Source organism: Littorina saxatilis, linkage group LG4 (assembly GCF_037325665.1).
Source record: "Littorina saxatilis isolate snail1 linkage group LG4, US_GU_Lsax_2.0, whole genome shotgun sequence".
NCBI lineage: Eukaryota > Metazoa > Mollusca > Gastropoda > Littorinimorpha > Littorinidae > Littorina > Littorina saxatilis.
Window position 1 is genome coordinate 26,606,035 of NC_090248.1, and position 27,500 is coordinate 26,633,534.

Sequence of the window (27,500 nt, forward strand, 5' to 3'; positions counted from 1 at the left end):
TCCTTGGGCTTTCATTTTGCTGTTTAAACGATCCAGCCACTCCTTGAAAAGAATTGAGGTCATCCATGCCTTGCGGTTCCATCTGTATACATGTAACAGGCATGCTGGTTTTGTTCATTCCTTTGAAACAGTGTGGATTTTGTGACCTTCCTATGACCAACGGTTGCAGTTTTTCTCCAGAAGCAGAGCAACCAAGGAGCACGGTCATCCTATCCTTGGAGCATTTGATTCCTTTGCAGGGGTCTTTTTTGATAACCATTGATTGTTTTGGTAGGGCTCTGTAAAACAAACCCGTCTCGTCCGCATTAAAGATGTCCTTTACATCGTATCCCGAGATGATGTCTGGCAAACGTTTACACCAGTCGTCTACGGCTTCTTGCGGAACACCAGCAGACTCCCCAGACAGGGTGGAAAATTTCACATTATACCGTCTCTGCCAGGACTCCAGCCACCCATTGGACGCCATAAACTCATCGTGACCCATCTCCATTCCTAGGATCAACGCCTTTTCCTGAAAATAGAGAGAGAGAGAGAGAGAGAGAGAGAGAGAGAGAGAGAGAGAGAGAGAGAGAGAGAGAGAGAGAGAGAGAGAGAGAGAGAGAGAGAGAGAGAGAGAGAGAGAGAGAGAGAGAGAGAGAGAGAGAGAGAGAGAGAGAGAGAGAGAGAGAGAGAGAGAGAGATCAAATCAAATCAAATCAAATCAAATCAAATTTTATTTTTGCGAGGGTTGTGGCGTAAGCAATACAACGAGCTTTTTTTCAACCAGCCCTCGCCCAGAGAGGGGACTAATCTAATCACATATTTACACGGATATTAACGTAGAAAAAAAGGTAGAGAAAAACAACAACATATGAATATTTACACATTACATATTATACACAAATATAAAGCATCGTATATGTAACGTAGTGAAAACAATGCTGAACACACATGCATGAGTAAATGTGTTATTAATTTGAGTGTTTTTGTGTGGATATAATGAACACTGATGCTTTGGACAAATGAAAATATAATCAAACGAAGTCTTCCATCACTGTGATTTTTCGTAATTTAACATTAAATACAGTGAAAGGTGTTTTTTGAAAGTATTGAGACTCATTGGGACTCTCACAAATTCCGGGAGAGAATTCCACAGGACGCTACCAGAATAGGCTAAGCTTGATTTGAAGAGATCTATCCTTGGAATTGGGACGTTAAACTTTCGGTTTGGTTTCACTTTAAAGTTTGCAACGAAAGTTCGTGGTGCACGGCCGGAAAGTATTTTGTGAAGGAGCACGCCTTCATTTAATTTAAATCTTTGTTTTAGTGGGAGAATCTTAAGTTTCTTATAATCATCAAATACAAGACTGGATTGTTTCAGTAAAATTAGTTTCAGCGCTCGCCTATGTAAACTATACAATGGTTTTAAAATATTAGCACTGGCAGAGTCCCAGATGGTTGAACAATAATCTGTGATGGTTTGTATATATGCGTTAAAGTAGAGAGAGAGAGAGAGACAGAGAGAGAGAGAGAGAGAGAGAGAGAGAGAGAGAGAGAGAGAGAATTGAGCTATTGAATGCATATATGGGCCAACAGCCCCTTTCAATGGATTGAACATGAGACTCACTGAAAATGTGAGTAAACAAATGATACATGTAGCAAACAACAACATCCCCCCCCCCCCCCCCCCCCCCCCCCCCCCCCCCCCCCCCCCCCCCCCCCCCCCCCCCCCCCCCCCCCCCCCCCCCCCCCCCCCCCCCCCCACCCTCCACCTACCCTGTTCCCTACACACACTGTGCATTCAAACTTACGCAAGTCGGACGTCACAAAGCTATAATAGCTGACTCTTCATCGGTCGTTCAACGGGAAATTCCGCAGTGTGTCTCGACCAAATTGGGTCAGCTCTTGTTTCATTCAGTTTTTCTAGTCTCAGCATAAATGCATGGAACAGAAATTTAGCTGTGTTAACTATTATTTCCTTCGAACGATTGCTTACAAAGAGAGAGAGATCGAGAGAGAGATTAGTAGGAGGGGAGAAGGGGGGAGTGGTAAATGATAAATGGTTGCATTTTCTTACCTGTATAAGTGGTGCCCTGACGGGCAGATTCTTCGATCTTGCAGTACAAAACCACTCCCATACCACGTTGTTCAGGTCTTCATATTGCGTTTTCCGACGTTTCACAGTATTTTGATCGCTTCGTGCCCCTGACTCCCACTCCTTCATCACGTCTTTTTTTTCCGATTTGATCCTCGCGATCTGTGTTTTACCACATCCCATCTCCTTCGCCACATCTCGGCATGATTGGCCGCTATCTATTTTTTTCAAGGCAGCGACACGCTGCTCTAAAGTCAACGCTTTTCTTTTTCCTGCTGGAGATTCCATTTTCAAACACAGTACTGTTGCTTTTGGTTGTGACTGTATCCAAAATGCGGAAAAGCGAAAGTGAGCGAAGCGAAAGTGAGTGAGCGAAGCGAAAGTGAGTGAGCGAAGCGAAAGTGAGGAAGCGAAAGTGAGTGAGCGAAGCGAAAGTGAGTCTCCATCTAAACAAGCCACTGATTGGTCAGAAAGGGGAAAGGACAACCAATCAACAACCATTTGTGCTACGGCTGCCGAGCACTGACCTGAATAACAGTCGAGTTTTCGAAGTTGCGTTTTCATGTACGTAGTGTCCGTTTGTGACAGTGTTTACACTTCCTATGGTCCGAAAAATCGTGTCCGCGTCCGTAAGTGGCAGGTGTCCGTCCGTTAACACTTTCGCGACGGGAGGTGACTATATTAGTAATAGCGCTGCAACGCCCACGGACGGGAAGTGACTATTTTAGTATTAGACATACAAGGTACACGACTCGTGATTGCTTCCCGGTTTTTGAAGATTGCAATAAATTGAGTTGTTTCCCTTGATACACGTGGTTTTCTCTTCCGGCTTGATCAAATTAGTGCAGATTTGCGTGGTGTTTTCGAACAAAAAAAATGAATCGAAGGCAACCCTTGTCACGGGAGGAGATTCTCCGGATGTTGGATCTTGAGGATCCTGTAGATCATGATACATCGTGTCGTTTTAGCCTCAAGAAAGCGATAATAGCAGTGATATTGAGGAAGAAACAGTCCCGTTGTTGCTAGTACGAGTCGGCAACTACACATGGTAGGGGGTGATACTGCTAGACGAACATGTATCTCGGAATCGTGCAGGAGCTATGGGGGCGTGGCAGCACTGATAACAATGGATGGCTGGAGCCTTCAAATCCTTTTGGAATTGTTCATAGGTGTACAGTTGATACTTTGTTGTGAAAATGTGACTTATATTCAATATGGATTACCTAGACAGCATTTGGTGAGTGTTACAGTTTTGTTTCATTTGAGTCAGGATGCTGTGAGTGAATGCGTGATTTGCTTGTTTTTTTCATTGTACTGTCTCCTTATTTCTGTGTACAATGTTAACAATATTTCAGCTAATTCATAGGTTTTACACCTTGTTTGGTTATAACATTATTTATAATACTTTCTGTTAAAGAATAACTTTTTAAAAAAGCAGTGGAAAATAAAACACACACAAAAAAACGTTAAAAAACACAAATTATCCCCCTTTCACCCCCCTTTCACCCCCTTTGCTAAAACAAATCGCGTGACAAACTTATAAATAGCACGACTGAACTGGGCATTTATTTTTGAATTAGTACACAAAATTTGGTGGTGATTGGACTTAATTCAAGCTTGCTAGACAGATTTCTTTACAGTTACTGATTTTTGGGAAGTTTCTTGGTGGCAAGCTTGGGCAGGCAGGACGTTAACGCCGTGGCAGTGCTAGTCACAATAGTGTTAAAGGTTAGTTATTGTTGAAATCGTGTTCGTTCCATGATAAACTGTCCGTATGTAGCAGGTGGCGGTTACAACAAGGGTCCGCTAGACTCAGGTTTTACTGTAATAATAATAATAATAAAGTGTATTTATATTGCGCCTATCCCTTACAAAAAATAAAAATATTTGGCTCTAAGCGCATTACAACATGTGTAGAGACTTGGTACAATGTAACAATCAAGTCTGACAAATACAATAACACAATATACAGTCGGTCTCTTAGGTAAAACTGGGAAAAGCAGCTTCGACATTTAAACACTGCTACTAAAAAATCCTCAAACAATGCATACTGCTTTACAATATGCATTTATGTATAAATATAGTTAAAGAACATCGAGTTAATAGGAATTATAAAAGGTTCTTATAATAAAACTATCTAGCGAACTGTATTGTTGTATTATTTTTGTTGTTGTTGTATTGTTGATGTAATTTCCATCGGGACGTCTAAGGCACATTATGCTTGAAAAGTCTGAAAATGTGAAAGGTCATTTACACAACTTCTTAGGTAAGAAAAAAACAAAACAAAAAAACAAAATACACAACAAAAAGAACACCAACAACACAAGATAAATAGGGCTGTTGAAAACGATGGTGACGTTTTTCCCAATGGCAGGGACCTTGACACGATGCTTGGAAAGCCTGGAAGGCCAGATGGACAGCCCAGAGGAAGCCAAGACAACGGACGCGCTGAAGCAGATTCTGAACGCCGCATACCAGGTGGAGATTACTGTGCGGTCCAGCTCTTCCTTTATCAAGAGTCTGCTGGAGAAGATGAAACAGGTAAGAGTTCTATGCGTTTAGACGGCCGCAGTGGCCTAGTGGATAGAACTCCAGCCTACCATGCGGAAGGTTAGTTGAGTTCAAATTCCTGCTGCTCCTCTAGTGGGTTAAAGACCAACATAGGTGCGTGGCAGGAGTAGCTCTAGTTTTTTGTGCCGGTAACGCTAAATTAAGCTCTGTGGCCTTGGTCTCTTGGGCAAAAAGAATCATACACGTAAAAGCCCACGCATGCAAAAAACATAAGTGTATGTGAGAGTTTCAGTCCATGACCGCAGCAAAAGAAGAAGTATGCGTTAGTATTATATAATTAGTGATAATTGTGCTGCAACTCCCACATGCACTTGCTTTTTACATGGGCTTTTGTGTATATATATATAAAGCTATTTCTCCCGCTGCCAGTTAGGCAGTCATACTCTGTTTGGGGGGGGGGGGGGGGGGGGGGGATGTAGAATAAAAATCCTTGTCTGCCTGCAGTTGTCATTTTATGGTAACTGCCTGGTTCAGATTGTTATGGCAGTCTGTATGACTGTTGTGAGACTGATCTGGAGTAAATTAATTTTTTTTAAATTTAATTGTTACTTCAAAACTCTTGTCGGTGCAAAGAGAAGTAGACATTGATCAAAATATGTTTATCTAAAACAAAAACTATAGTGCCAGAATACTTGAATTTAAAAAAAATGAGTGAAGCAGAAAAATCTGTGAAAGGCACTTGATTGGTGTAAGTTGTAACCATAGAATTCTTTTAGTCCATCTGTGTGTACTTCTGAAATCATGCAGATGTTATTCTCTTGTTTTTGATAGAAAATGATAGAGATGAAATTATTGTCAAACACCTTATTTTACAGCTGATGATGTCCATGCCGTGGAAAAGTCCCCCAGAGGTGAACAGGGAGTGGAAGAAAAAAGTAGCTTCAGAAATGTTGTCCAGTCTCAGCGAAGCCAGGTGTGTGGTAGAACTTCGGTTATGTTGGACATAGGTGCTGGGTAGAGAAACTGAAATGAGTAAAGTGAATGTCGGTGTGAAAGATTAAAAAAATAAAGCTGGTAAATATGGCACAGGCAATAGCAAAAGAAGGAAGGTACTGAAAACGTTAAAAGGAATGCAAGGAGACTCATTGAGACCTATTAAAAAAAAGGGTTTAAATGTATTGATAGTGATGTACTGTTTTGATTGTGAGATAAAAACGTATGGATGAATATAAAAGCATATATGTGACCCTCCACCACGAAATGAGTCGCATGTCATCTCGCTAGGCTTAATTTAAGTCCGGGGAGTGTCTGGTAACAGTGTGAGGGTCACCTTAGTCATAGGTTTATAACTCAAACAGTTTTCGCTCTTTTCTAAAACGGGTTTCACCACTGGATAGAGCATAAAAAAACTCTTTAGGAAAATGTAAAAATATGAAAATCATGCAAAGGTGACATGCGACTCATTTCGTGGTGGAGGGTCACATATGGTTGTGAAACTGGAGCGTAAGTGAAACTTAGGCTTTCCTGGATAAATAAATCATATGGAGAAAGATGAGAGTCGATCTGTTGAAGAATAAATCTTCATGCAAAGAAATGAACAGTCAGATCTGAAAAGTAGGGTCTTAAAAGTCTTAAAGCAGGGGATTTCAAATGTGTTGTTTTTATCTGTCTCTAACTCACTTAGTTTACAGTTACACAGTGGTTTGTGGACTTAAATAGCGCTAACTTTCAAGTTTGGCTGGCATGTTGGCCAAGAGCATAGCGAAAATATGAATAGTAGGGTTTTAAAGGGCGAGAAGTCTTATAGCAGGGGATCTCAAAAGGTTGTCTATCTCACTTAGTGGTAAATTGTGGACTTGAATAACACTGACTTTCAAGTTTGACTGGCAGGTTGGCCAAGAGCATAGCCGGGCAGATCAAGGACAGGTTGAACCGTTCACACGAAGCCTTTGCCACCGCCCTCAAACAGCTGGAAATGCGCCACACAGGTCGTCTGGATCGTATCGAGGAGCAACGCCTCAAGCTGCGCAAAGTGCACGCCCCTCGTCTTGCCAAGCTGGCCCTGGAATCTACCTCGCTGCGAGACACTGTCTTGTATGGTAAGTTGTACGTAAAAGGATCTGGTAGCTCAGTTGGTAGAACACTGGACTTGTGATCTTCAGGTCATGCATTCAAATCCAGGCCACGATCATCATCGTCATCATCAGTCCCCTGACTTGGACAGTCGGCGTGAGGACAGAAGTGGCAGAAACCCTTCTTTGGGCTGTTCTGTTGGAGGCCGTCGACTTAAAGTCAGAAAAGCTTATCTGTGTCTGTTCTTTTACGTTGTCGGAACAGCCCTTCTGTTGTCTCCTGCTTCTGCATCCTCCTTCGATGGTGCCTTGTAGAATGGTTTTGGAGAGGGTGTCATGCCTTGTGAAGTGGCCAAACCAGGGCACCAATTGCCCTCGTTTGCCCTTTGCCCGGAGAGGCTCTTTGGGGGCCCACTGGATGGACACGGTTGAACTTTATGTGATGACTCAGAGACCGCCGTGGCAAGTAAAAGATCTTGGTCATTGTGCCAGAAGTGCAGCCTGGCTGATTACACCTAAAGACACACACCTGGGTAGCGTGAATCTTGTTGCTGCAAGCTTTGGGAGGAAGCAACCTGAATTTCTAAGGAACGGTATAATACAGTAATGAAATTAACACACACAAAATGATTAAAGACTTTTTGAAAGCAGATGCAGTGGCTTCAATGTTATTTCAAAAGCTGCGGTGCTGGTGTGATTTCAGGCTAACATCTTAATTAGTGATTTGCAAGTTGCACTTTGTGATCAGACACCACTGCTATCATGACATTTTGAACATTCTGACTTTGTTGTAATTTGCCCTTCAGGTTATTCAAAGAATTTCACCCCTGTTGTTGCAGGTATGCCTCCCATGGGTCGTGAGATTGGTCGAGGGCAGTACGGAGTTGTCTACTCCTGTGATACCTGGGCCGATCACTCACCAGTCGCCATCAAGTCAGTGGTGCCCCCTGACGAGAAACACTGGAATGACCTTGCCCTGGAGTTTTTTTACACAAGGTCAGTTGCTTTGGTCTTCAGTTTTGATTATTGTGACAACAAGATCTGTGTTGCTATTTGTGATTGTAGTGATGGTGGGTGTTACTGCTACAAATCACTGTGGCGAAAGTCCTCAGCTTTGCCTTGATGATTCAGGAATATATGTCACCTCAAGTGGTTGCATAATGATAATTTCATAATTGGGAGGACTGAAGTAATGTGCAGGCCTGGGAATGATACACCTTTTGTCGTATTTTTTCGTCGTAAATACGACGAAGTCCTTTTCTAATTGTGTAAGAAAAGAGCCTCTGTGTGCCCTTAAAAATGCTTAAAACGCAAAATGTTCCCGTCAGTACTCCCAAACCACTTTTACTCATTCCCAGGCCTGAATGTGACCATTAAAAAACTAGATAACTAAACGTAAACACATTTTCAGTAAACAGTGCAAGGGAAGAGACACAGAGGAAGATATGATGTGCTGAAATCAGCAAAGAGTGGATAGAAAAAAGCTCTACAGAGACGCCTCAGAACCATATCAAGCCTGGAGAACCCTTATCTTTTTGCCGACTCTGTACCCCCACAACCTTTTCAAGATCAAGTGAAGGGACCAAGCAAGCAAAGAAGCAGTCTTGTCATCAGCATTTACATAACTCTCATTGTAATTCAATCAAGTTTGCGTTTTAATGAAACAGATCTTGTGATTGGTCAGAATGCCCCAACTCATTAAAAATTACCGGTGACTAATTGTCGATAGCCACTCACTAAAAAATCCATTAACAACCTGCTGGCGAGGCGCATTGATACAGCCTCAACTAGTCTCGGTTAGCTTTGAGGGTCATTTTACAAGTAGGAAATATGAAGGCCAACGAAATACCGAGACCATAAGGTATGCGAAGTGATGACGTCGAGTACGTGACGTAAGTTGATGCATGAATTCTTCAGGACTACGTCAGTCAATTCCAAAGATCGCTTTTGTGGTGAAAAGAATTTGTTTTAGAGTTTGCTGTCTAGAAACCCGTCAAAAAAGAAGGGAAAATGTGTGTGAAAGAAAACAAAACAGGAGCAGAGTGATACGATAGGAATACAGAGACATATTTCTTGGGACTTGACCCTTGCAGGTAGGTGGACTGAAAGTAGTGTGTGAACAGAACAGAACCAATTCTGTCTGTTTACAACCGCATGAAAGCAGGAAAGAGATCGTCGTCAGATTGAATTACAATAACATTAACATGCTTCCATTTGAAACTTCGAGGTCTTCATCGGGGATTGACGCCCTCCCAAAGTCTAATTGAAGCCCTCCGTCGCTTCGCTCCGTCAGGCTTCAATTAGCTTTTGTCAGGCGTCAATCCCCGATGAAGACCTCGAAGTTTCAAATGGAAGCATGTTAATGTGTAATTGTTTTATCTTCAGGAACATTCCAGAGCACAAGCGCATTGTGGCGCTGCGAGGTTCGGTGATAGACTACATGTATGGGGGAGGGATGTCGCCTGCAGTTCTGCTGGTGATGGACAGACTGCAGAGAGATCTTTACACAGCCATCAAACAAGGCCTCGACTGGTATCACAGGTCAGTTTTTGCAGCTTGTTATTTTACTCTCTTTTTTCCTATACTCAGGCTTTTGTGTGTCATGCACTTCTCTGTAAAAAGCAAGCATACAAAGCTGTTGAATGAAAGTTTTCCTCATTGCAAATGGATCAGTTATGGTGAAAATTGAAAAGAGCTGTCTTTGAAGTCATTATTCTGAACATGGCAGATTTCAGTGAGGAAGAAAGAGAAAAGGATTTTCTTATTTTTTCGGTTTTGTTGTTTCCCCTTCTTTTTATCAAGTTTCCTTTTTCAAGGAACTGGTTTTTTTCCCAGTTTACATGGATGTAAAGGAAATGTTGCATGTGTTGTGCAGGCTACAGGTGGCTATAGATGTAGTGGATGGATTGAGGTTTCTTCACAGCCAAGGCCTGGTACATCGAGACGTCAAACTTAAAAATGTCTTGGTGAGTTTTTGTGTAATGTCATAGTTTGGCAGACTCTGCCTGAGAGTTGCTATGATTTGTGAGTTTACACCATTTCATTGACGATTGTGCATTGAAAGCAAGAGAGAGAAGAGAGAGAATGTGTGTATGTGTCGGGGGGGGGGGGGGTGTTTCAATTAAGACTTTATTATGTTTCTTCTTTTATGTGGTCTCCTGAAAAGCTTGTACAACACATTGTCAAAAAGATGCCTAATACCTCCTTTTCGACAGAGGAAAACAACTTTGTTCCTGTCTTTCAATCAGACCTTATTCATAACGACCATTCAATCCCTGCTGTCAAGGGCTCTCTCTCCTGAAAACTTGTCAACATTACAGTAATAAAATTCTACTCTTTTTTTTTAACCCCAGCTGGACAAGGACAACCATGGCAAGATCACCGACCTGGGTTTTTGCAAGCCAGAAGCCATGATGTCCGGAAGTATTGTGGGCACGCCCATCCACATGGCGCCAGAGCTGTTCACTGGTCACTATGACAACAGCGTAGATGTCTACGCCTTCGGCATCCTCTTCTGGTATGTGTGTGCCGGCCACGTCCACCTGCCCTCTGCCTTTGAGCAGTGTGCCAACAAGGATCAGCTGTGGCAGTCCGTCAAAAAAGGTGAGGTTTGAAATACGCATGACGGGCGCAGTGGCCTAGTGGATAAGGCATCGCCCTCCTGATCGGAAGGTCGTGAGTTCAAATTCTGTCTGCGGCCGCCTGGTGGGTGGAGATTTTTCCGATCTCCCAGGTCAACTTATGTGCCGACCTGCTAGTTAACCCCCTTCATGTGTACACGCAAGCACAAGACCAAGGGTGTACAGAAAAGATCCTGTAATCCATGTCATAGTTCGGTAGGTTATGGTGGAGTAAAAACGGTCACACGTAAAAACCCACTCGTGCAAAAACATGAGTGATCGTGGGAGTTTCAGTCCATCCAGAAGAAGAAGAAGAAATACAATGGACAGTTTATTTTTATGTGAGTGTGTGTCTTTGTGTGTGTGTGTGTGTGTGTGTGTCTCTCTCTCTCTCTCTCTCTCTCTCTCTCTCTCTCTCTCTCTCTCTCTCTCTCTCTCTCTCTCTCTCTCTCTCTCTCTCTCTCTCTCTCTCTCTCTGTCCGAAAAGATCACAATAATTAGCCTACACATACTATACCGACACCCACTAAAGACTGTTCCACTGAAAGAAAACGTTGTCCATCTCGTTTCAGGCTTGAGACCAGAGCGGCTGCCGACGTTCACAGACGCATGCTGGCAGCTGATGACAGGTTGCTGGGAGGGGGAGCCGTCCAAACGCCCTTACTTTGGCGACGTGGAGACCGTTCTCCTCTCCATCCAGGACAAGGTCAGGAAGCGGGGCTCCGAGATCACCAGTTCATCCAGCGGCAAACCACCCTCCAGCGGAAAGGGAAGGAGCTCTCGAACATCTCCGTCAAAACATATACTCACCAAGCAGGGTCACCACAGATAATGGACCCTGATTCTTGCTTGAGGAGTGAAATTTGGAAAATGCAGGAATTTTTTTAAATTATTTTTTCCGTGTCATGTTGAAATATTAGGTTGTGAAGTAGGCTCACCACAGATAATAGAGCATGACTCTGCTGAGGATTGAACTTAAACAAAATTATGGATAAAAAGAGATTTTTCTTGCAGTCATAACTCTCGAAACACTTTTAAATTGAACACGCTAGCCACATGAGGAATTCTTTTGTTTTTGTTTTGTTTTTTGGTCTTGGTCAAATACATCGAAGTTGAACATGCTTGCCACAGTGACAAATTTAGAGGTGCTGCAAATTGATAAGCTAGAAAGGGGAAGTTCAGTGTGACCCTTTCTGAACTTACCCTCTGTTAAACACGCAGTAAAGAAAGTGGTTTTTCTAAGCGAATGATGTACGTGTTGGTGGTGTCTCTGTTTTCTTGGTCCAAGCTTTTGTTATTTGAACAGACGCACGCACACACTTACACACACACACACACACACACACACAGACACACACACACACACGCACACACACACACACACGCAAACACACACACACACACACACACACACACACACACACACACACACATGCACACAACAGGTTTTGCTATTTCGAAGAAGACTTGTGATATCTTTTGAACAAGAAATTCGTTTAGTTTTGTCTACCACATTATTTGGGAGGAACAAAACGTGCTGTCTACAACATTATTCGGGAGAAAGCCACCACTCATAATTGGTATGTTCTTCTTCTCTTTTTTTTTTCACAATTTATTGGCTGTTTTTTTTACTGTAAGGAGAGATTGTCCTGTATTTGCAACCATTGCATTAATTTACCATATTTTTTTACCTTTGGACTTTATAATCTACAGCATCCACTCATACCTTATGTAAAGTCATCCACCATTTTTGCATGCCAGAAAGACATTCTATTTTATTTGAGATTTTGTTACAGAATTTCTTAAAATGTTTGTGTTAAATATAAGGCAACAAAAAAAAATAGGTGTGGTTAAGGTAACATAGCCAAACAAAATAGGGTAGGAAAGTAGGCAATCACTTTTTTTTTTTAAACTTTTTTTTCTAATGTGTACAAATTAAACCTACTTGACAGGGAAATAAGTGTGCGACTCGAGCGCTTTCGCTTTCATTGCGTTTTCTGCACTCGTTTTCTTGGTTTTTTTGTTTGTTTTGTTTTGTTTTTTTGTTGACAAATGTAAAAAAAGTTATAGGGTCGGCCCCTAAAAATAGGGTAGGTCGGGTTACCGTAACCACACCTATTTTTTTTTTAGGCCTAAGCTGTATCACAGGGTAAATTGGTATTCACCCTTGCTTTCTTAAGTGCTGTTATATTTTCACTAGATGGTTGCTGCTAAACGCAATTAATAGGTGATGTTCGGAAATAACTCGGTCAGGTTTGGAGGGGTGTAAAAAGCTTGCCTCACAAAAAGCAAGAGTATTCACTCTTTCACAACCCATACAAACCCGACAGAGTTATATCCAGCGTTCGTCTATTTGGCCTTTTTTTTTTTTGCCGAACAAGAATCTATGATATGTGTATTGTTAGATTGTGATCATCAAAATGTTTTGATGGATCATTGTTATCCTAAAGGTGTTTTGATGGATTTTGTTCTCCTGTGTATATAAACACACAAAACGTTCCTTAGTTGATCCTGTTAGTCTGTAAAGCTTAAACGCCAAAATTTATATTTTTGTGTGTGTTGACTTGATTTTTTAATTGTGGCTTTTATTGAAACTAATTTTTGAAGATAAATTTGTACTTTCTCATTCGGTTGTGAGACTTCATGACCCCTAATGACCCTGTGTTCTTTCAATTTGCATGAACTCTTGATTAATTGTTTTACCACTATCAGGCGGCAAAATTGTTTCTTGAGATCATCTTTAAGTTACTTTTTGAGGTACGTTTGGACAAAACATGATTGCAGACAAGACAGTTTGGCATGTAGTGAGGTTTTGAAAATAACAATTTCAAAGAGGTTCGCATTCCGGAATTGCTATGTGCAGTATATTACTTTTATTTTAATGCGCATATAACTTTGTCTGTGGCTTTGGGGATTGAGACGGTGTAGAGCAACTTTGTTCCTATTATTATGTTAAAAGTAGTTCACAGGTTGTTTTCTGTTGATATTATTTATAATCGATCAGTGGTTATCATCCTAAAATGTATTACGTGTATTAAATTTGGGTCAGATGATATTTTTAAAACTCCACCAATAAAACTCTTGCAAAATGTCAGACAGTATGAAAAATCACAGGCGTTACTTTATGTTTTTCGCAATTATATCATGTTTGAATGATTTGAAATATAGTTGTAGAAAACAGAAAAACATTTCTGAGCATGTGCTTGCATTTTAATTATTGCATTATATAAATTTGATGATATTCTTTTTGAATGGTATATGGTTCTTTTAATGTTTAAAAAAAACTGTGAGTAATATTAGGGTTTGCACAATCTTGAACAGTTTTTAAAAAATTGTAAAAAAAAGTTGATAGTTTCTTAAAACTGACCTGAGTTTGCAGAAAATGCTATGTGACTGATCATTAATTTTGTTCAATATACAATTTTTTGTGTGAATGTACAACCTTCTTTGTGAAACGTTACGGTAGCTGTTAAAAATGTGAGATTTAAAAACCTCAACTATTCGTATAAAACGAATTTGCACTCATCCCATGTGATGAGAAAGTTGATAATTATGAGAGCCAGTATAACTCGTTTTTATATTTATTTTGTGTTGACACTTACGAATGGCAGATATTGTGTTAGAATGCTAGTTTTATTTTTATTTTTGGAATGAGGGTCCTTGAAGGTCTTTAAAACTTGTTAAATTTCAGAGGCAAAATGCTGTGCGAACCCTGAATTATACATAATATGAACGTACATATGACTAAAACCAGTCACTCAAAAATCAAAACTAGAAGGATGCTGCTTATGTAATGTGTGCAGCGTTTGTAATTTGTATTGTGAAAAATGTGACACTTCAGGGGGTAAAACGCTTGTAGAACTGTTTGTTACTGAACCCTGAATTATACATAATATGAACGTACATATGACTAAAACCAGTCACTCAAAAATCAAAACTAGAAGGATGCTGCTTATGTAATGTGTGCAGCGTTTGTAATTTGTATTGTGAAAAATGTGACACTTCAGGGGGTAAAACGCTTGTAGAACTGTTTGTTCGTTAGTTTGAGCTTGTTTTTTCCCCCACATGTTTGTTTTTTCTCCTGTCATGTTTTTTCTCTTGTCAAGTATAGGAGGACTACTTATCAGCCCTGTATATTCCACCAGCTGAGCCCCCCCCCCCCCCCAAAAAAAAAAGGGGGAAAGCAAAGAAATGGTGGACTTTGAAACTTCTTATTTATAAAAAAAAATTTTAAAATGAAAAATATCAACAGCTGGTATTCAACATTCATTCAGACTTATTGATGAAAATTAAATCTTACTACGGTTTGCTTTAGTATATATTTCTGTGTTTATAGCGAGATCAAAACGGATTATGTTAAACACTGAATTCTCTCTCATTTTGAAATGGTCAAGCAGGAGAGCTGCTCATAAAAAAGAAATAGAAATTACATTTTGCAGCCCTTTGTTCCCTCAGGAATCCATAAGGCTTAAGTAAGGATAAGCAAGTGAATGACAAGATCTATCTCTATCGCCATTTGATAGTCTAGTCAATGGATAACTCTGGTGCTGCTTCTGTAAATATTGTCATGCAAATTATTATTGGCATTATTTGTCCAAACTGGTTTCTTATATGTAAGGGGAGTCTCGTTGAGGCTTTACAAACAGAGAGCACTGTTGCCCTTCTGTATTCACATAGGTGGAGCCCCGGGCATCTCGGAAGGTAATTAACTTTCAAAATATATGGCGTCATGTGTAAATTTATAACTGACCTGACTTTATGTATGCAAGGCTAAACATGTAATAGGCATGTTCTGCAGTTAGTGTAACGCTTTGTGGTGATATTTATGCGTCGATTGGATCTATAACTGCTTTCCACTACGTGAGCATTTAGTGTAACGCTTTGTGGTAATGTGTAAAATATGGTCCTCATGCGGTTGCAAATTATGTACCTGAGAGGGTGCCAGTTCTGAGGTAAAGCTGAAGGGTGTGATAAGATATTTGTTTCTTCTTTTGACTATTTATTTTCTAGTATGTCTGCACTTTTCCTTGTCAGAGATAGCCCAGCGGGTTAGGGGGAAGAATTTACCCGATGCTCCCCAGCATGTCGTAAGAGGCAACTAACGGATTCTGTTTCTCCTTTTACCCTTGTTAAGTGTTTCTTGTATAGAATATAGTCAATGTTTGTAAAGATTTTAGTCAAGCAGTATGTAAGAAATGTTAAGTCCTTTGTACTGGAAACTTGCATTCTCCCAGTAAGGTCATATATTGTACTACGTTGCAAGCCCCTGGAGCAATTTTTTGATTAGTGCTTTTGTGAACAAGAAACAATTAACAAGTGGCTCTATCCCATCTCCCCCCCCTTTCCCCGTCGCGATATAACCTTCGTGGTTGAAAACGACGTTAAACACCAAATAAATAAATAAATAAAATAAACTTGTCAGAGATTATGCGAGAACAAATTTGAAGAGTTCCTGTTGGTGATGTGGTATTTTTGCTCTGTACTGTTTCTTTATCAAGGTGCAAAAAGTTAATTAATTACCATTAGGATTTAGAAGTTACTTCCCGCAGTGGGGCACTGCGGTTATGAAATTAAAGGCCCCTCCTGTTTTTGGAACCGCAGGAGCTTTCTAGTTTGCTGTTAGGTAGATTTTTGGTTCCTCTTTCCTGTCATGCTCTCTTTTTCTTCATGAATTCTTTTCTTTTTTCTGCCTTCTTGCTCATTCACCTGTATTGTTTCCAAAACTCTCTTCTCTTGCCGCTTGTCTCGCGATTCATGTATAGTTTAATCTGTTAGTGTTCTGATGTAAGTCCAGCAGTAGATAGGTTAAGCCTATTTTAACATACTGGAAACTGGTAATCTTCCAGTAGGTATTAATTTAGTTTTACTAAAGCCTGCTGGGACACAAGTAATGGGTTAGTGCATTTGTAAACAGGAATCGCTTGACAAGTGGCCCCCTTCATCCCCCCCTTCCTCGTCCTGATATGGCTCTGCGTAGTCGGCTGGACGTTAAGCAACAAATAAACAAACAAACAAATTTAGAAGTTACTGGAAGGGCGGGGATGTAGCTCAGTTGGTAGCGCGCTGGATTTGTATCCAGTTGGCCGCTGTCAGCGTGAGTTCGTCCCCACGTTCGGCCAGAGATTTATTTCTCAGAGTCAACTTTGTGTGCAGACTCTCCTCGGTGTCCGAACACCCCCGTGTGTACACGCAAGCACAAGACCAAGTGCGCACGAAAAAGATCCTGTAATCCATGTCAGAGGTCGGTGGGTTATAGAAACACAAAAATACCCAGCATGCTTCCTCCGAAAGTGGCGTATGGCTGCCTAAATGGCGGGGTAAAAACGGTCATACTCGTAAAAGCCGTGGGAGTTTCAGCCCATGAACGAACAAACAAACAAACAAACAGAAGTTACTGGAAAACATTATTCAGCTGTGTTTTTGTTTGATTTAAGATGAAAGAGGAAGAAATGATGTACTGATTTTACTGATTTAGTATTACTGGAGTGGTTTATTATAATGTTCTCTGTTTTGTGTTATTTAGATAAAGGAATATGTTCAAGGTTGACATTTAGTTTCAGTGGTATGCTTACCTTTTACAAGGGAGAAGCATTGTTCAAATTTTATTGTCATGTTCAAAAATGTCTACGAGACTATATTTTTAGTTGCTGCTGCAAATAAGGCATATTGTGATTTGTACACTGGGTGTCTGTAACCAGTTTTCTTGTGTGTTTTTGTTCTTCTGAGGACCAATTCTTATACATTGTATGTACAAATTGTATACAATTACATAAATGCCTGTAGACTCTCTCTCTCTCTCTCTCTCTCTCTCTCTCTCTCTCTCTCTCTCTCTCTCTCTCTCTCTCTCTCTCTCTCTCTCTCTCTCTCTCTCTCTCTCTCTCTCTCTCTCTCTCTCTCTCTCTCTAATTTCTGACTAAATTTTTTCTTTTATGTGACAAAAATAATTTGTATCAGTAATTTGTAAGCGTGATGTGATCAAATGTGTTCTTTGTGATGTTGTTTGCTGGTGTGTAGTCTCATCATTCAAGGAATTGTCTTTTATATTCCCTCCCTCCAAATCCTAAAACTGGGAAAGTTTTACCCTACTTTTTTCTTGTCCTTTTCAATCTGTCACTCCCAGCATCCTTTAGTGTCTGTAAATATCTTTAGAAAATTGTTGCGCAGATAATTAATTGTGTAAACATCAATTGTTTAGGACTATTGAGGATGCACTTTGAAATGGTGTAAAAAGATAACTGTGTGTATGTGTGTGGTGTGTGTGCACTCATGTGTGTGAGTACATGTGTGTATGTGTGTGTCGACAAGAGAGAGAGAGAAATATGTCTATGATCAGGTACCGATTTATGGATGCAATGAATTTGTGGTACATGTATAAGAATTTAATGAGAAACAAATTTTAAAAAGCACCCAGTGAAATAATTGTTTGTTTTTTATAAATCTTTTTATCTTTTTCTTTGTCTCATCAAATTGATGTTCTTTTATAATTGTCAAAATTGAAAAAAGTACCCCCCGCGGGTTAGGGGGAAGAATTTACCCGATGCTCTCCAGCATGTCGTAAGAGGCGACTAACAGATTCTGTTTCTCTTTTTACCCTTGTTAAGTGTTTCTTGTATAGAATATAGTCAATTTTTGTAAAGATTTTAGTCAAGCAGTATGTAAGAAATGTTAAGTCCTTTGTACTGGAAACTTGCATTCTCCCAGTAAGGTAATACATTGTACTACGCTGCAAGCCCCTGGAGCAAATTTTTGATTAGTGCTTTTGTGAACAAGAAACAATTGACAAGTGGCTCTATCCCATCTCCCCCCTTTCCCCGTCGCGATATAACCTTCGTGGTTGAAAACGACGTTAAACACCAAATAAATAAATAAATAAATTGAACAAAGTTAAGATCCTTTCATGCTGATACAATGTAGTGCAATGCAATAGTTTACACTATGCAAACAATATTGTAGAAGTGGTTAGTGTATCGTTTTGGGATACACTGTTGATCGTAGCAAGATTCAAACTGCAGATTTCACAGAATTTTAATCAGGTTTTGTTATGTGTTTTAAAAATGTACACTGAATTGTCCTCAGTAGTCGTTATTTGTGCATCTTTGTTCTTACAAAACAAAACAATGCGAAAATGCTCAGTTCTAGAAAGTCTTCACCAGAGAGGGTGAAATTCAGCATGAAAGTTGGTTTTGTTCCTTGAAGGTTATGTTTTTAGAACAAATTATAATGAATGGCAACAGCATTTAGCATATATGCATCCTTTTTTTTTTTTAACACCAACCGTAAACATAGTTTATCTTCTCTTTCTTCAGAAATTGCCCCTTTCACATGCAGTAAGTTTCTTTTGCTATTGATTTTGATAATTACCCCCCCGGGTTATGGGGAAGAATTTACCCGATGCTCCCCAGCATGTCGTAAGAGGCGACTAACGGATTCTGTTTCTCTTTTTACCCTTGTTAAGTGTTTCTTGTATAGAATGTAGTCAATTTTTGTAAAGATTTTAGTCAAGCAGTATGTAAGAAATGTTAAGTCCTTTGTACTGGAAACTTGCATTCTCCCAGTAAGGTAATACATTGTACTATATTGTTGCAAGCCCCTGGAGCAAATTTTTGATTAGTGCTTTTGTGAACAAGAAACAATTGACAAGTGGCTCTATCCCATCTCCCCCCTTTCCCCGTCGCGATATAACCTTCGTGGTTGAAAACGACGTTAAACACCAAATAAAGAAAGATTTTGATAATTAGATATTTGTTTGATGTTGTTCACTAAAAAAAAATTTTTAAAAACCAGTTGAGGTAAGGAATTGTTGTTTTCTTTTGAGCAAGAAACTGCATTTTCTTGGTTTTTATTCTTCTGATTCTGATTTAGTTTTGACTAAATGTATTGCTGTAGACCGAGACAAGGTGATGGTGTGTGTGTGTGTGTGTCTGCATGTGTGCGTGCATGCTTGCATGTAAAGCAATGTTGGGAAAACTACTGCAGTACAGATGTCAAACTATACTTGTAAATTCTCACAGATAATATCACCATATGTTCCCGCAGTGGGGCACTGCGGTTATGAAATTAAAGGCCCCTCCTGTTTTTGGAACCGCAGGAGCTTTCTAGTTTGCTGTTAGGTAGATTTTTGGTTCCTCTTTCCTGTCATGCTCTCTTTTTCTTCATGAATTCTTTTCTTTTTTCTGCCTTCTTGCTCATTCACCTGTATTTTCTCCAAAAATCTCTTCTCTTGCCGCTTGTCTCGCGATTCATGTATAGTTTAATCTGTTAGTGTTCTGATGTAAGTCCAGCAGTAGATAGGTTAAGCCTATTTTAACATACTGGAAACTGGTAATCTTCCAGTAGGTATTAATTTAGTTTTACTAAAGCCTGCTGGGACACAAGTAATGGGTTAGTGCATTTGTAAACAGGAATCGCTTGACAAGTGGCCCCCCTCCATTCCCCCCTTCCTCGTCCTGATATGGCTCTGCGTAGTCGGCTGGACGTTAAGCAACAAATAAACAAACAAACAAATCACCATATGTGTTTTTCATTTTGTTAATACAAATCTTTGATAATTTTATTGTTTATTTAGATAATGAAATATGAACATGGTGTTAACATCTCTAGATTCTTTTTGTGTGCTGTTAAATGATGATTTTAGCCAGTAACTGGGTGAGATTTAAACAAAATGAAATAAAGAATATTTAATAATGGCAATGTGAATCTTTCTGAATACAGTTTATGTCATTTTATTCCTGTGTCCTGTTTTGTTTCTTTTGTGTGTTTTTTGTTTGTTTTTGTGGTCAGTGATACATGTACACATGTTAAAAAAAAAATAACGACCAGTTGAACTGCTTGTACATGTCGATGTATATTCTTGTTGCTGCATTTTGTATTATTGGTAAGATTATCAATATCATGTTTGCTCGTATAGTGTCTTAAACCACAGGTATCATTGTAAGCACAAATATCTTGGAGAGAATCATGTATCAATATTGTACATCAGTGTAAGAAGTCATCTCTCTCTTACCTCTTTTTCTCCCTCCCTTGCCCTATCTCTCTCTCCCTCTCTCACCCTCCCTCAGTCTCTCCCAGATGAGAATTTTTTTGGAAAACGATAATGGTTACAAGGCTATGAGTGTGTCAAAAAGCGATCACAACAATACAAATGTAACCATCAGCGGCATCTTTAAGTACCAGGAAAGGGGAATGATGATTCAAAGAACATTTGACTATAGCCTTGCCTATGTTACACAGAAATGTTAAGAAAGCTTCCAGTAGTGCCTACGATATGATGCCTTTTGATGGCTCTTTTGACCACACCTTTAACTTAATGCACCTTTACGTGTGTTTGAACATTTGTACAACTAGTGAGGAATCACTCAGGTGTATGTTGAAATATACCTGTGGTTCTGACATGACTAAACGAACAAAGTATGAGCATGCATACATTATTTGAACTATTCTGATCATTTTGAATCTACAAAAATGTTTAGGTTTGCATTTCTATGTGAAATATATAGGGGAAAGGCTCCTAATATGGACCGGCTCCTAATATGGACCACCTCCTGTTCTGACGGCGCTAGAGCGCTCAAAACAATTTCATTCGCTTTATTCACCCTCTCTGGATAAGTTGCGCATGTCAAAACAGTTGCAGAAACACAAACTTCAAAACCGTTAGGATTTTTTGCTTTTTTTCACTTTTGGCAGCGTTCACTCTAAATTTGCCGCCTAAAACGGACTCGTTTTTGTCCACAGCCAGAGCTTTCATAACACAAAAATGGCTATATATGACAGCTAAGACAGTATTTGTTACATTTTAACAGTGTGTACCCCGAGGTTCTACTGCAAACAAAAAATAATAGCAAAACCTCAATGTGTGAGTCCCCTAATATGGACCAGCGTCAACAAATCGAAGAAAATAAAAACTAAAGGCAATTTCAATTTATTCATAAAGAAGCTTGCTGAAAATAATCTATAACTAGCCCTCGAGATTTCAAAAAAATATAACAAATAGTGTTGTTTTTTTTGGAAGTTGATAATTTCATTTATTTATTTTCACTCTGTTTTTGATAAGCTTCTTCAGTTTCCTGGTGTGCTTCAAATAATGCTCTCATCAAACCGAAGCAGCTAAATCTAAAGCATATTTAAATTAGTCTGACTTGCACACTATGTTGTATCATGTTATTTTGAAGTATAGGTCGGGGGCTTTTTACATTGATTCGTGAAGGCCGCTTCACTGGTCCATATTGGGCGCCCAGGCTCCTAATATGGACCATTTGTGATTTTTTCTGTATTTAATTTTTGCTGAAGGTCTATCAAAGCTATTTCACCCTAATTAGGCCTAACTGTTAAACTAAGAGAGAAGGACTACCAACCACAAACTGAAACTTCTTCGCAAGAAAACAAGCTAGTTATCAGCAATAAACAAAAAGTGGTCCATATTAGGGGCCCTTCCCCTACCCATCCATTAATGTAAAGGAAAACAAGTAACCGAAACAAAAACTGTGATTACCCTTTGTGATTTCTGATTGTCTGGTTGTTCTGCGTGCAACACCCAAGCCAACAACAGTTACATACACACTCTATTCATTCCTGTTATGTCATGCACAAAGGAGCATGCACTCACTCACACTCACACACACACACACACACACACACACACACACACCACATATTCATTCTTGTACATGTATGTTTTTGATGGATTTGTGTGTGTGTGTGTGCTTGCTTATGGTTTAGCTTCAATTGCCTCACAGACGCACAAACACACTTGCACATGCTCGCTCTCTCTCTCTCTCTCTCTCTCTCTCTCTCTCTCTCTCTCTCTCTCTCTCTCTCTCTCTCTCTCACACACACACATGCACGCACGCACGCACACACGCACACCAGCACGCAGGGATACCATATCTATGACGTCATTCACCTTTCGCACGTCTCAGGAACGCGTCACTCACAGATAAACACGTCATCATACACTTCCTTCCGTGCTCATGTCTAAAAAAAACACAGAACCCAAACATGATGAGAATGACGTTCTCAGCGACGACTTTATGCTGTTGTAATATTCCTCGTCCTTCAAAGAATGCAGCAGCGTAGATCATCCACACCTCTGAAATCTTGGAAGACGACAAAAAGTCAGGCCTAAAAACTCGTGATGGAGGTCGAACAACCTATTCCAAGCTGCCTGCCAGGTCCGACTGAGAGTCAGAGTCGTTCGTCGCTGAAGATCAAGAACGTGAATGAGCAGAATGCCGCGCTCCAACGCCGGGTGTACAAGGTTCTGGACGAACTTCGCCAAGGAGGCTTCTTCTGTGATGCCGTCATCCGATGTGGTGAGCACAAATTCAAGGTGAGTTAGTTCAGCCTGTCTGAACTTGAACTTGAACTTGAACTTGCGATGTTTAAGGCCTTAGGCCTGTTCATCGATCCTGTCGAATAGTACTCCAATAACACTTTTGTTGGTGGCATGCGCGGGCGGTTATTGGTAGCACGTTGGCGAGAATTTCTCTGGTCTGTCTGCCCAGAAATTGCCCAGCCTTCCTTTGAAACTGTTCACTGATGGTGCTGTCACAACTGTTTCTGGCAGACTGTTCCAGTGAGGAATCACCCTGTCCCGTGTCCGCATTAAAACAAAAAAGCCCTCGGGTAAATTATCGTGAAACCATGGCTCGACAGCCTGCAGCTGGTGCTGTTGTATTTGGCATTCAGTATTGGTTATCGGGCGGGGATGTAGCTCAGTCGGTAGCGCGCTGGATTTGTATCCAGTTGGCCGCTGTCAGCGTGAGTTCGTCCCCACGTTCGGCGAGAGATTTATTTCTCAGAGTCAACTTTGTGTGCAGACTCTCCTCGGTGTCCGAACACCCCCGTGTGTACACGCAAGCACAACTGAGACCAAGTGCGCACGAAAAAGATCCTGTAACGAGTCCATGTCAGAGTTCGGTGGGTTATAGAAACACGAAAATACCCAGCATGCTTCCTCCGAAAACGGCGTATGGCTGCCTAAATGGCGGGGTAAAAAACGGTCATACACGTAAAATTCCACTCGTGCAAAAAACACGAGTGTACGTGGGAGTTTCAGCCCACGAACGCAGAAGAAGAAGAAGAAGAAGAAGGTAAGATTATCAATATCATGCTTGCTCGTATAGTGTCTTCAACCGCAGGTAGCACAAATGTGACCCTCCACCACGGAATGAGTCGCATGTCACCTTTGCATGATTTTCATATTTTTACATTATCCTAAAGAGTTTTTTATGCTCTATCCAGTGGTGAAACCCGTTTTAGAAAAGAGCGAAAACTGTTTGAGTTATAAGCCTGTGACTAAGGTGACCCTCACACTATTACCATACACTCTCCGGACTTGTATCTTCTTCTTCTTGTCGTTCGCTGTTAGATCGTCAGTCCGGACTGCAGGGCGAAACGTGCTGTCCTCTCCAAGTCCTCTCTGGGGCCTGCAGCTGGTGCTGTTGTATTTGGCATTAGCCTATTGGTTATCGGGCGGGGATGTAGCTCAGTCGGTAGCGCGCTGGATTTGTATCCAGTTGGCCGCTGTCAGCGTGAGTTCGTCCCCACGTTTGGCGAGAGATTTATTTCTCAGAGTCAACTTTGTGTGCAGACTCTCCTCGGTGTCCGAACACCCCCGTGTGTACACGCAAGCACAACTGAGACCAAGTGCGCACGAAAAAGATCCTGTAACGAGTCCATGTCAGAGTTCGGTGGGTTATAGAAACACGAAAATACCCAGCATGCTTCCTCCGAAAACGGCGTATGGCTGCCTAAATGGCGGGGTAAAAAACGGTCATACACGTAAAATTCCACTCGTGCAAAAAACACGAGTGTACGTGGGAGTTTCAGCCCACGAACGCAGAAGAAGAAGAAGAAGAAGAAGGTAAGATTATCAATATCATGCTTGCTCGTATAGTGTCTTCAACCGCAGGTAGCACAAATGTGACCCTCCACCACGGAATGAGTCGCATGTCACCTTTGCATGATTTTCATATTTTTACATTATCCTAAAGAGTTTTTTATGCTCTATCCAGTGGTGAAACCCGTTTTAGAAAAGAGCGAAAACTGTTTGAGTTATAAGCCTGTGACTAAGGTGACCCTCACACTATTACCATACACTCTCCGGACTTGTATCTTCTTCTTCTTGTCGTTCGCTGTTAGATCGTCAGTCCGGACTGCAGGGTGAAACGTGCTGTCCTCTCCAAGTCCTCTCTGGGGCCTGCAGCTGGTGCTGTTGTATTTGGCATTAGCCTATTGGTTATCGGGCGGGGATGTAGCTCAGTCGGTAGCGCGCTGGATTTGTATCCAGTTGGCCGCTGTCAGCGTGAGTTCGTCCCCACGTTCGGCGAGAGATTTATTTCTCAAGAGTCAACTTTGTGTGCAGACTCTCCTCGGTGTCCGAACACCCCCGTGTGTACACGCAAGCACAAGACCAAGTGCGCACGAAAAAGATCCTGTAACGAGTCCATGTCAGAGTTCGGTGGGTTATAGAAACACGAAAATACCCAGCATGCTTCCTCCGAAAACGGCGTATGGCTGCCTAAATGGCGGGGTAAAAAACGGTCATACACGTAAAATTCCACTCGTGCAAAAAACACGAGTGTACGTGGGAGTTTCAGCCCACGAACGCAGAAGAAGAAGAAGGACTTATATCAAGCCTAGCGCAGAACCGTGCGAGGTAACATGCGACTCATTTCGAGGTGGAGGGTCACAAATATGATGATCATGATACCAGTTACCACAGGAGAGATACTGAAGATGGCACCAAACCAGACTTTATTAAAAGAATCGGTTACAACTTACAGTGCAGCTCCTCGAACTCTGATTTCTCTTGCCTGTGAGTGTGACAGAAATGGATGCACTGTTTCAGAGAGTTAGAGATATACTTATTGCTGGGTTTTTTTTCTCCAATTGATTTTTATAATCTGGGCACCGTTCTACTAAGCCTGCTTTCTTTTGACACGAAACGTCCGCTTAGTGCATTATCAGTACTGTGCGGCATGATACTTTCGCCCTGCTGCAAAATTACAAGACCACATTTGATTTAAGCATCAGAATAGTGTAGGCCTACATGCAGGCAAATGTTTCACAAGAAAATTGGTTGATTAAAATCAACATGGCCGAAGCAATGTTTTCATAAAAGAAGCGGTATTGTACGGGCACATGTATTTGGGTTACATGTGTTGCAGAGTATTTGAAAAATCGTAGGCATAAAAACATGCAAAGAAGAGTGATAGGTCCCTGTTGTGAATATAGTCAAGTGGATAAATTGATTATTTATGTATCACACTAGTTTTACTGCTACAGCAGTCCCTCTCATGAACGGACACCCAAGTCACCCAAGGGCCAGTGCAAACCTGTCCGTACATTGCAGGTGGCCGGTCACGGGAGAGCCCCCCCCCCCCCCCCCCATCACAAACACTCAAACACACTGACGGACTGAGTGAGTCTTTGCTACTGGTGAACGAGCTCTACTTGTCCTAAAACAATAAGGTCAAACTACTACAACTTATAACTGAAAGGGAAAAAAACTGTCCTGTTTAAAATGACGTTAAATCAACGGTGTCAGAAAAAGAGAGATAAAAGAAATCCTCAAATTCCTGAGGATACAGGCACTCCATGAAAGCAGCCACGAACACACTCACAGAGGCACACAAGCTTGTGCAGATACTTTGCAAAAATATGAATTGAAAACCTGCATGTCGTCATTTCTTTTTTGTGTGGCTATATTGAATGCTTCAGGCAGTGACTTTTCCCTGTTCAGTTTCCTCTTTCGTCTCGCTTACCCCTCTCTTACCCAACCACCCCCCCTTCCGCTCCACTCCCTTTACCCAGCCCCGACAGCACAAACTTCTAATCTGCAAGGCAGAGTACACATTTTCTAAAAGGAAGACTACTCCTCTTTAATTATATCCAGAGATCTTCCAGCTGTCTCCACCATAAGCCAAGTGGTCGAGTCTTATACCCCCATTCCACACAACCGTTCTAGGTCCCGTTCCTGTACCGACCAAGGAACGGTGCGGGCACGGGAGGGATCGGGAGAGAACCGCATTGGAACGTAAATGATCGTTAACGGAACTGCTTTGAACGGTAGGGTCGGTAGGGACGGTTGAGTTTGGGCTGCATGTTCAAATTTTTAGCCGTTCCCCTCCCGATCAGAATGAACGGTAATGGAACCTCAACCCATCGGTAACGGAACGCTTGGATCGTTAAAGGAACTTAAAACAACGATAACGCAACGGTAGCGCTCTGACACATTGAGTTGTCATACCCACATTCCACACATCCGTTCTAGGTCCCGTTCCCGTACCGAAGGACGGCTGACACTATGGTCAGACGCTGTTGAAAGATGCCAAAAACGGCCGTTTGCGCAGCGTTCCATTGTTGTGGCAGCTGTCCTTGGTTGGTACGGGAACGGGACCAAGAACGGTTGTGTGGAATGGGGGTATAACTTTTGACACCGACAAACTGAAGAATTGAACAGATCTATGAGGTAACCGTCTCAATGGTCCAGGCTCAGGAAACAAAGAGTATGTATATGGCCTGGGGCGATTGTAGCTTCCCTTCTTCGTGTCCGATAGACAAGGACAATAAATAGTAGAGCATAGTGCAATTTCATGTTGGCATCTTCTCCACTGAAAGCAAGAACCCAAAGACTGAAGACCAAAGTGCTTACCCCACTTCTGACCCGAATCACCCCCCTCCTGCTGGGTACACGTGCACTCAAGTTAACACAAGACTGACACCTCTGCTTTGACCCGTACCTGTGTGCCAGGAGTCGGATGAGAGAGAGACTGAGAGAGAGTGAGAGAGACAGAGACAGAGAGACAGAGACAGAGACAGACATAGAAAGACAGAGGCGGAGAGACTCAGAGGGAGACACAGACAAAGATACACAAACAGAGAGAGAGACAGACAGAGAAAGAGAGAGAGAGACAGACAGACAGACTGACAAACAGACAGATAGACAGAGAGTGACTCGAGACGGAGAAACAGATAAATGAACACCGGGTGAAAGAAAATGACTCGAGAGAGAGAGAGAGCGCATGCGATCGAGAGAGAGACGAAGAGAGATAAAGAGATTGAGAGAGAGACAGATACACACACAGACACTAAGGCAGAGCGAGGGAGAGACGGAGAGACTTGCATGGAGTGTACGTGACAGACAGTGTGTGTTGCTATAAACAGACAGACGAGGTGCAGCTCATTTCCGAAACAGCGCAAATGGGACAACAGTGACATGAT

General features: G+C 41.4%; 2 protein-coding genes across 2 annotated transcripts in view; both read left to right on the plus strand.

The window, feature by feature from the left end:
* The window catches only part of LOC138964341 (dual serine/threonine and tyrosine protein kinase-like), a 37,781-nt gene extending 21,974 nt beyond the window's left edge, over positions 1 to 15,807 (plus strand). Inside the window, exons 5-12 of the mRNA XM_070336262.1 lie at positions 4,449 to 4,615; positions 5,461 to 5,558; positions 6,476 to 6,684; positions 7,497 to 7,653; positions 9,043 to 9,198; positions 9,533 to 9,623; positions 10,011 to 10,260; positions 10,850 to 15,807. Coding sequence (XP_070192363.1) covers positions 4,449 to 4,615; positions 5,461 to 5,558; positions 6,476 to 6,684; positions 7,497 to 7,653; positions 9,043 to 9,198; positions 9,533 to 9,623; positions 10,011 to 10,260; positions 10,850 to 11,109 — 1,388 coding nt within the window. The 3' untranslated portion in view covers positions 11,110 to 15,807. The remainder of the gene's footprint in view (positions 1 to 4,448; positions 4,616 to 5,460; positions 5,559 to 6,475; positions 6,685 to 7,496; positions 7,654 to 9,042; positions 9,199 to 9,532; positions 9,624 to 10,010; positions 10,261 to 10,849) is intronic.
* Positions 15,808 to 22,210: 6,403 nt separating this feature from the next.
* The window catches only part of LOC138963666 (kelch-like protein 10), a 14,601-nt gene continuing 9,311 nt past the window's right edge, over positions 22,211 to 27,500 (plus strand). Inside the window, exon 1 of the mRNA XM_070335513.1 lies at positions 22,211 to 22,602. Within this exon, the coding sequence (XP_070191614.1) occupies positions 22,408 to 22,602 (195 nt within the window). The 5' untranslated portion in view covers positions 22,211 to 22,407. The remainder of the gene's footprint in view (positions 22,603 to 27,500) is intronic.